Source organism: Oncorhynchus mykiss, chromosome 7 (genome assembly GCF_013265735.2).
Source record: "Oncorhynchus mykiss isolate Arlee chromosome 7, USDA_OmykA_1.1, whole genome shotgun sequence".
In the NCBI taxonomy this organism is placed as follows: domain Eukaryota; kingdom Metazoa; phylum Chordata; class Actinopteri; order Salmoniformes; family Salmonidae; genus Oncorhynchus; species Oncorhynchus mykiss.
Window position 1 is genome coordinate 77,187,110 of NC_048571.1, and position 10,502 is coordinate 77,197,611.

A 10,502-nucleotide genomic window follows, 5' to 3' on the forward strand; every position below is an offset into this window, starting at 1 on the left:
ACCACACAAAGTGCACGGTGTTTTCTTCACCGTCAAAGCACTGCTTGAACGCAAAGTATCAACAATGTATTTCATCTGCAATGGCAAAATTGCGTAAAGATAGTGGGATTCAGATATGACTTCATTGTTTTAGCATAATCCACAGAGTTATGAAACTACGGTGCACAACATGGTTCAATACGCCAATATACTGTATCGTTTTTTATTTTTAATTCCACGGTCTTGGAGCTAAAATTGGGATCATGTACAGTATAGTCTGCTAAAGACAATGCAAAGAAACAAAAAGAGATCAATGTACAATACGGCGAACAAGGCATTTGTGACAAGTGCATGGGAGCCGCCATAATTATGGACATCCGCTATTATATTGAAATGTCCATGTTTATGCTGCCATTGGAAATGAAAAACCTTCTTCACTCTCTCCACAGTTATGTCTGGTATGGCCATATGGCTAGGTGGCAGACATAACAATGCCATAACAACATATCAGACACATTCTCAAGGACAATATTTGTTTTGCTCTGTATCATGATTAAAGGACTAGGCTCGAATCCCCAAAATCTTGACAATGTATTTTATTAGAGAGATAAAAAAAATTAAAATGTCTTTATTTTCATATTGCTATGCACTCACGCCACGCTAGCCCTTTACCAGGGGAACAGCCTCCTCCTCTTCTCCTGGCTCCCGGTGAAGCCCCCTGGGGATAGTGGCATGGTTCTGAGCACCATGGTGTCATTCCAGAACCCGTAGACCAGGCAGCAGGCGTCAGCCCGCTTCACTGTGAACTCGTAGCACCTTTGCGGCAACAGGTTGTTGACCTGTATGCAGTAGGAGTTGCAGGTCACCGTTCCTAGCTGGTTCCCTTCCTCTGTGTTGGTCGGCTGGAGGAGCTTGTAGCGGATCTCAAACTGTTCCCCAGGCTCCTGCTGCTCCTGCCCGGCCATTTCCCAGTGCAGCCGGGCGCAGTCGGCCAGAGCCTCCGAGCGTGACGTGTCGAACATCACGGGCATTTTGACGGACAGCCTCAAATGGATCTGGGGCACCTTGGCGTTGCCCGTCTCGGAGATGAGCCGGTGCTTTGTGTGCAGCTCCCCGGGCATCAGTGTCGAGTCAAAGTCCGTGAACGCCTTAATGAGATGCGCTATCCTCCCATTTATGTGGGCGACCTCTTGATCGCCATAGTCGCTCTGGCTGGCTATGGCCTCCATTTCCACTTTGCCCTTACAGAACTGCTCGTAGAGCTCTTCCAGCAGGCTCAGCTGGATCTGCACCTGGCTGTGGCCCAGCTTCTTCATCCGCTGGAACTTCCAGGGATCGATGAGGTGGAGGATGGTGGAGTTGGACAGGTAGTTCTGCTGCGGGTCTGGTTGGTGGAGTGTGTCCTGGCGCATGACCTCCAGGTAATAGGAGCACTTACTGAGGATGTCCAGTTTGGACTTGCACTGCTTGATGTTACAGGAGTTGAGCTTAGTGGAGAGCAGCTGCGTGACCCGGTCATGGAGGTCTTTGAAGGTGATCCATTTTTTCGGGTCCATGCCGGGGCTGTCTCCTCCCTGGCCACCAGCGCAGCGTGTCTTCATGGGGTGGCGCTGATCGCTTACGTCACTGTCATCGCTCGGGGGGGTCATCATTCTTTTCATGTCAGCTGCAAAACACACAAGGAGATTTTCCTTCGTCATATAATTAAACATCTGTCTGTATTACTTTGGCAAGCTACATGTTTTCTCTCTTATGTAAAGATTAAACTGAATGAAAAAAAACATTATGTTTTATTGTCATACACACCGGATAGGTTCAGTGAAATGTGTTGTTTTACAAGTTCAGCTATAATAGTACGGCGCCCCTGGAGCAAATGAGGGTTAAATGCCTTGCTCAAGGGCACATTGACCAATTTTCCACCTTGTACACTCTAACCTATGGGTGAAATGTGTATATATAATTGTGTATGTGAGCACTCAGCCCGTTTGACCTGTAGAAGATTTCTGTGGATGGAAACATCGTCAATAAAGGTGGTAATTGGACGCATACACAGCGTGCAGGACTTTCTGTTATTTTTAAGTATACTTCATTAGCCAGGCGCCTACTTTTTTTAAGCATATGACCACAAACTTTTCTTTACAATGAATGTACTCTGAAGATTGATAAGCAACAACAAACTTGGCTAGTTATTTCTTTGTTCAGGCTTTTCATTGAAGACAGATTTGAGACTTCTTCTTTCAAGAGAAAAGCCACAAACTGTCAACCTGTAAAGAAAAATGTTGTGGTTCACCACTTGACAGTTGAAATGATGCAACATTAAGGGAAAAAACTAATAGGCTAGAGATCCACAGTCTTCCGGCAGATGGTGTTATTCTAACGTAAAAGCTGTCGTGCCATCTGACCTAAGACAATGCTTGAGGTCATGAAATAGGCCTAAGTACAGGGCCTTCAGAAAGTATTCATACCCCTAGACTCTTTCCACATTTTGTCTTGTTACAGCCTGAATTTTAAATAGATTAAATGAATGTTTTTTTGTCACTGGTCTACACACAATACCCCATAATGTCAAAGTGGAATTTCTACAAATTAATAAAAAATGAAAAAAATGAAATTTCTTGCATCAAGAAGTATTCAACCCCTTTGTTATGGTAAACCTAAATACGTTCAGGAGTAAACATGTGCTTAACACGTCCCATAATAAGTTACATGGACTCACTCTGTGTGCAATAATAATGTTTATCATGATTTTTTAATGACTACCTCATCTCTGTACCCCACACAATTAAATGTAAGGTCCCTCAGTAGAGCAGTGAATTTCAAACACAGATTCAACCACAAAGACCAGGCAGGTTTTCCAATGCGTCCCAAGAAGGGCACCTATTGGTAGGTTGGTAAAAACAAAAAAATCAGACATTGAATATCCCTTTGAGCATGGTGAAGTTATCAATTACACATTGGATCATGTGCCAACACACCCAGTCACAACAAAGATACAGGCAGCATTCCCAGTGGTGGAAAAAGTACCCAATAGTCATAATTGAGTAAAAGTAATAGAAAATGACTCAAATAAAAGTGAAAGTCACCCAGTAAAATACTACTTGAGTAAAAGTCTAAAAGTATTTGGTTTAAAATATACTTAAGTATCAAAAGTAAATGTATATATAATTTCAAATTCCTTATATTAAGCAAATCCGACAGCACAATGTTCATGTTATTTTAATTTACAGATGGTCAGGGGCACACTCCACCACTCAGACATACTTTACAGATGGTCAGGGGCACACTCCACCACTCAGACATACTTTACAGATAGCCAGGGGCACACTCCACCACTCAGACATACTTTACAGATAGCCAGGGGCACACTCCACCACTCAGACATACTTTACAGATGGTCAGGGGCACACTCCACCACTCAGACATACTTTACAGATAGCCAGGGGCACACTCCACCACTCAGACATACTTTACAGATAGCCAGGGGCACACTCCACCACTCAGACATACTTTACAGATAGCCAGGGGCACACTCCACCACTCAGACATACTTTACAGATAGCCAGGGGCACACTCCACCACTCAGACATACTTTACAGATAGCCAGGGGCACACTCCACCACTCAGACATACTTTACAGATAGCCAGGGGCACACTCCACCACTCAGACATACTTTACAGATAGCCAGGGGCACACTCCACCACTCAGACATACTTTACAGATAGCCAGGGGCACACTCCACCACTCAGACATACTTTACAGATAGCCAGGGGCACACTCCACCACTCAGACATAATTTACAGATAGCCAGGGGCACACTCCACCACTCAGACATACTTTACAGATAGCCAGGGGCACACTCCACCACTCAGACATACTTTACAGATAGCCAGGGGCACACTCCACCACTCAGACATACTTTACAGATAGCCAGGGGCACACTCCACCACTCATACATACTTTACAGATAGCCAGGGGCACACTCCACCACTCAGACATACTTTACAGATAGCCAGGGGCACACTCCACCACTCAGACATACTTTACAGATAGCCAGGGGCACACTCCACCACTCAGACATACTTTACAGATAGCCAGGGGCACACTCCACCACTCAGACATACTTTACAGATAGCCAGGGGCACACTCCACCACTCAGACATACTTTACAGATAGCCAGGGGCACACTCCACCACTCAGACATACTTTACAGATGGTCAGGGGCACACTCCACCACTCAGACATACTTTACAGATAGCCAGGGGCACACTCCACCACTCAGACATACTTTACAGATAGCCAGGGGCACACTCCACCACTCAGACATACTTTACAGATAGCCAGGGGCACACTCCACCACTCAGACATACTTTACAGATAGCCAGGGGCACACTCCACCACTCAGACATAATTTACAGATAGCCAGGGGCACACTCCACCACTCAGACATACTTTACAGATAGCCAGGGGCACACTCCACCACTCAGACATACTTTACAGATAGCCAGGGGCACACTCCACCACTCAGACATACTTTACAGATAGCCAGGGGCACACTCCACCACTCAGACATACTTTACAGATAGCCAGGGGCACACTCCACCACTCAGACATACTTTACAGATAGCCAGGGGCACACTCCACAACTCAGACATACTTTACAGATAGCCAGGGGCACACTCCACCACTCAGACATACTTTACAGATAGCCAGGGGCACACTCCACCACTCAGACATAATTTACAGATAGCCAGGGGCACACTCCACCACTCAGACATACTTTACAGATAGCCAGGGGCACACTCCACCACTCAGACATACTTTACAGATAGCCAGGGGCACACTCCACCACTCAGACATACTTTACAGATAGCCAGGGGCACACTCCACCACTCAGACATACTTTACAGATAGCCAGGGGCACACTCCACCACTCAGACATACTTTACAGATAGCCAGGGGCATACTCCACCACTCAGACATACTTTACAGATAGCCAGGGGCACACTCCACCACTCAGACATACTTTACAGATAGCCAGGGGCACACTCCACCACTCAGACATACTTTACAGATAGCCAGGGGCACACTCCACCACTCAGACATACTTTACAGATTAAGCATTTGTGTTTAATGAGTCTGGCAGATCAGAGGCAGTAAGGATGACCATGGATGTTCTCTTGATAAGTATGCGAATTGGACCATTTTTAATCATTCAAAATGTAACGAGTACTTTTGGGTGTCAGGGAAATGTGTGGAGTAAAAAGTAAATATTTTTCTTTAGGAATGTAGTGAAGCAAAAGTTTTCAAAAATATAAATAGTCAAGTGAAGTACAGATACTCCCCAAAGCTACTTAAGTAGCACTTTAAAGTATTTTTACTTAAGTACTTTACACCACTGATCCTTCCTAACTCAGTTGCCAGAGAGGAAGGAAACCGTTCAGGGATTTCACCATGAGGCCAATGATGACTTTAAAACAGTTACAGAGTTTAATGGCTTTGATAGGAGAAAACAGGATGGATAAACTATATTATAATTACTCGCAATACTAACCTAATTGACATAGGGAAAAGAAGGAAACCTGTAAAGAATAAAAATATTCCAAAACATGCATCCCATTTGCAAAAAGGCACTAAAGTAATACTGCAAAAAAATGTGGCAAAGCAATTAACTTTTTCTCCTGAATACAACGTGTTATGTTTGGGATAAATCCAATACAGCACATTACTGAGTACCACTCTCCATATTTTCAAGCATAGTGGTCGCTGCGTCATGTTATGTGTATGCTTGTAATTGTTGAGGACTGGGGAGATTTTCAGGATAAAAAAAAATGGAATGGAGATAAGCACAGGCAAAATCCTAGAGGGAAACCTGGTTCAGTCTGCTTTCCACCAGACACTTTGAGATTAATTCACCTTTCAGCAGGACAATAACCTAAAACACAAGACCAAATCTACACTGGAGTTGCTTACCAATAACAGTGAATGTGTCTGAGTGGCCGAGTTACAGTTTTGACTGTAATCTGATTTTAAATCTAGAAAAACACCTGAAATGGTTCTCTAGCAATGATCAACAACCAATTAGACAAAACTTGAACTATTAAAAAAATAATAATGGGCAAATGTTGCACAATCCAGGTGTGGAAAACTCTTCGAGACATACCTAGAAAGACTCACAGCTGTGATCCCTGCCAAAGGTGATTCTAACATGTATTGACTCAGGGAGTTGAAAGTCAGTAAGTAAGTAAGTAAGTAAGAATGCTTATCTTATCAAGATATATTAGTGTTTTCTTTTTCATGATTTTTTGTACAAATGGTAGAATTTTTCTTTCCCTTTAACATGATAATTTCCATCACAATTGCATGCCAGCATGTTTCACAATCAAAATATTGGAGAGCTCCAGTTGTATAGAAGGAGTGTGAAAAATTCCAGATCCAAAGGTCAGACTGAGATATAGGCTAGACCAAACAGAGCCCTTTAACACATGTATAGCAGGTAAGAAGTAGGCCTAGCCAATGATCAACGTTAATGTTTTTCCGCCCTCAAAACAAATACAGCAAGACCGAAAGTAAGTTGGACAATGTTTGGCCTTTTTATAAAAAAACTATTTTTTTTACCTGCTTGAACAAAAATTCCTAAATGAAATCCAAAAGGAAATTAAATAATACATTGACAGCTTGTTGGTAAAAACATGTCTGAATAAATGAAAAATACAATGAAATCGCTATTTACAGATCGATGCGGTCAAATATATTGGCACAGTTGAATGGAGCAGAATGTTCTGTTTAATCTTTTCAAAACTGGTTGAATTGTTATTTTTCCCCTGTAGGCACCTGCAACTTACCACATGTGAGATACATTATACAGTAAATGAGAATAACTGCCTCCAACTAAATTCATCAGAATTTTTTATCATTTAGTCCAGGACATTTTTGACTTTGAAGTGAAAAATCTCAATTTCAGTTGAGATTTTTTGATGCTTGGTCCTGTGCAGTTGTATGTCAAATCAAATCAAATGTTATTTGTCACATACTTCGTAAACAACAGGTGTGGAATAACAGTGAAATGTTTACTTTTGGGCCCTTCCCAACAATGCTTTGAGAAAGAAAATAGAGAAATAACAGATTCAGATGATTTAACAGTCACATGTACAGGGTTGCAGGTGTGATTGCAGGGTACTTTGAAAAATATGTAATAATAAAAGTAATAATAAATAAACAAAGAGTAACAATAACTTATACACAGGGTACCAGTACTGAGTCAATGTGCAAGGGCACAAGGTAATTGAAATATAAATGTACAGTACAAATAACTAGGAATAAAGTAACAAGTTAAACAAATACACATGTAAACACCAAAAGATTTTTCAATTTCAATGTACAGTACCAGTCAAAAGTTTGGACACACCTATTCATTCAAGGGGGTTTCTTATTTTTAAAAACTATTTTCTACATTGTATAATAACAGTGAAGACATCAAAACTATGAAATAACACATATGGAATCATGTAGTAACCAAAAAAAGTGTTAAACAAATGACATTTTTTTATTTGAGATTCTTCAAAGTAGCCACCCTTTGCCTTGATGACAGCTTTGCACACTCTTGGCATTCTCTCAACCACATTCAAGAGGTAGGCACCTGGAATGCATTTCAATTAACAGGTTTGCCTCGTTAAAAGTTCATTTCTGGAATTTCTTTCCTTCTTAATGTGTTTGAACCAATCAGTTGTGTTGTGACCAAGTAGGGGTGGTATACAAAAGATAGCCCTGTAAAAGACAAGTCCATATTATGGCAACAACAGCTCAAATAAGCAAAGAGAAACGACAGTCCATCATTAATTTAAGACATGAAGGTCAGTTAATTTGAAAGTTTCTTCAAATGCAGTCGCAAAAACCATCAAGTGCTATGATGAAACTGGCTCTCATGAGGACCACCACAGGAAAGGAAGACCCAGAGTTAAATCTGCTGCAGAGGACTTAAATCTGCTGCAGAGGATCAGTTCGTTAGAGTTAACTGCACCTCAGATTGCAGCCCAAAAAAAGCTTCAGCGTTCAAGTAACAGACACACCTCAACATCAACTGTTCAGAGGAGACTGTGTGAATCAGGCATTTGTGGTCGAATTGCTGCAAATAAACCACTACTGAAGGACACAAATAAGAAGAAGAGACTTCTTCGAGCAATGGACATTAGACTGGTGGAAATCTGTCCTTTGGTCTGATGAGTCCGAATTTGAGATTTTTGGTTCCAACCTCTGTCTTTGTGAGACGCAGAGTCGGTGAATGCATGAGTGGTTCCCACTGTGAAGCATGGAGGAGGAGGTGTGATGGTGTTTTGCTAGTGACACTGTCAGTGATTTACTTAGAATTCAGGGAACACATTCTGCAGCGATACACCATCCCACCTGGTTTGCGCTAGTGGGATAGTGGGACTATCATTTGTTTTTCAACAGGACAATGACCCAAAACACCTCCAGGTGTATAAGGGCTATTTGACCAGGAAGGAGAGTGATGGAGTGCTGCATCAGATGACCTGGCCTCCACAATCACCCGACCTCAAACCAATTGAGATGGTTTGGGATGAGTTGGACCGCAGAGTGAAGGAAAAGCAACCAACAAGTGCTTAGCATATGTGGGAACTACTTCAAGATTGTTAAAAAAACATTCCTCATGAAGCTGGTTGAGAGAATGCCAAGACTGTGCAAAGCTGTCATCAAGGCAAAGCGTGACTACTTTGAAGAATCTAAAATATTTATTTTGATTTGTTTAACACTTTTTTGGTTACTACATGATTCAATGTGTTATTTCATAGTTTTGATGTCTTCACTATTAATCTACAATGTAGAAAATAGTAAAAATAAAGAAAACCCCTTTTGAGTGGTACTGTATTTTAAAAGAAATAGTGATTCATGCAAGGGTCAGTCTGCCAATATTTGACTGAATCTGTAGGCTATGGCCTATGCCTGCTCATCAAATTGTAGGCTAATAGATTTTCAGTCATGATTAATTCTTAGCTACAGTAGCACCAGGAAATTCTCCCAGTTAAAAATATATTAATCTTCACTCCTCAAATGACTGAGACGGTATCCAGACAATTCATATCTGATAGGTCTGATCATATACTGGAAGCAGAAGATGATCCATTATATTGTAATGAAACAGCAGGGTGCAGGTCTCGAACCCGCGACCTTCTAGCCCGAGGTCCAGCGCGCTATCGACTGTGCCGCAAAAGCATGCTCGTGCGGCGGGGTTGATTTCCGCGCTCATAAACCCAGGGTCGTTACACTATTGACCAGATACTCAAATGGCTGCTCTAACAATTAAAATAAATGCCTTCGAAAATGGGAGGCAGTCAGGAGGAGTCGAGATCAGGTGGGACCCTTCTAGCCAATGAAAGGGCAAATAAGCATGTGAACAATAGGCACAACTCCAATAAAAAATATGTTTTCTCAAAGTAACCGGGATGTCACGTGTCGTACTTAGCTAGCTATCCGGTACACTCGTAACAACGTAAGCAGTACGGCACTTCTATTCGATCAAATACGCCATTAAATTTTTTTGTGGACCAAATTCGACACTCACTGACCTCCATACAAAAACTAATCGGTTGTTGAGCGAAACAACTAAAAACCGTAACCTGCTGGACAAGACAGATTTTGGGCCCAGTTATCACTCTCGCTTCGCCTCTTCCTCTACTAAAAACATTGTGCAAATGTACAGAAGGGCTAGGCTTTCGATGCAGTGTTCAAAACATGCACGGCGAAGCTCATTTCACAGAAGCTCAACTCTCTGACCAACCGACGGTGTTCATTAGGCCTACTTTATTCAAACATAATTTCTTACCTGCTCGGTCTAATGCATTGCCGTCTTGCACCACGAATAGTTTGAAAATAAATGTTGTTTTTAATTGGTGCTTTTAAAAGTTACCATAGCTACGAACTCAAATGGCACATGTGCAACATTGTGAGGTCATACTTGCATACATGTTGAGACGATTACAGTAGCCAGAGGTCTTGGCTTAGTTTCTAGGTACAACTCCAGACCTGCTCCCTGCTGTTTCATTACAATATAATGGATCATCTTCTGCTTCCAGTAACCTATCAGATTGTAAACGAATATTTATTTATATATATATATATATATATATATATATTTTACATATTATACCTCTTTATAATGCGTTGCAAACTGAATGTTCGATAACATTGATTATTAGCCTATTAATCATTTGCGAGATCATGCGTCTTTTCGAATGACTTTGCACTACTAGTCTATTTTTACACCCGTTAGGCCTACCCCAATACCATGAAATGCAAGACATTTTCATTCCAAAATCTATGTTTTCCAGTAGATAATACAACCATATTTTTAGAGAGAGAAAAGGACGCAATCCGACATTTAAACCTATGATGGAGAGAATATTGAGACCTGCACCATCTATTGACGACCACAAAGTGGCAGTAAAGACCATCTGTTACTTTATACAATTGTCACTGGCACTGCAGTAATGACTTGTTAATCACACCA

General features: G+C 41.6%; 1 protein-coding gene across 1 annotated transcript; it reads right to left on the reverse strand.

The window, feature by feature from the left end:
* Window positions 1-553: 553 nt before the first annotated feature.
* Window positions 554-10,030, reverse strand: LOC110528532 (fibronectin type III domain-containing protein 11). The gene is made up of 2 exons (XM_021610644.2): window positions 9,819-10,030; window positions 554-1,645 (listed from the first exon to the last, which is right to left on the reverse strand). Exon 2 carries the CDS (start codon window positions 1,638-1,640, stop codon window positions 648-650), a length of 993 nt encoding a protein of 330 aa, XP_021466319.1. The 5' UTR covers window positions 1,641-1,645; window positions 9,819-10,030; the 3' UTR covers window positions 554-647.
* Window positions 10,031-10,502: the final 472 nt, after the last annotated feature.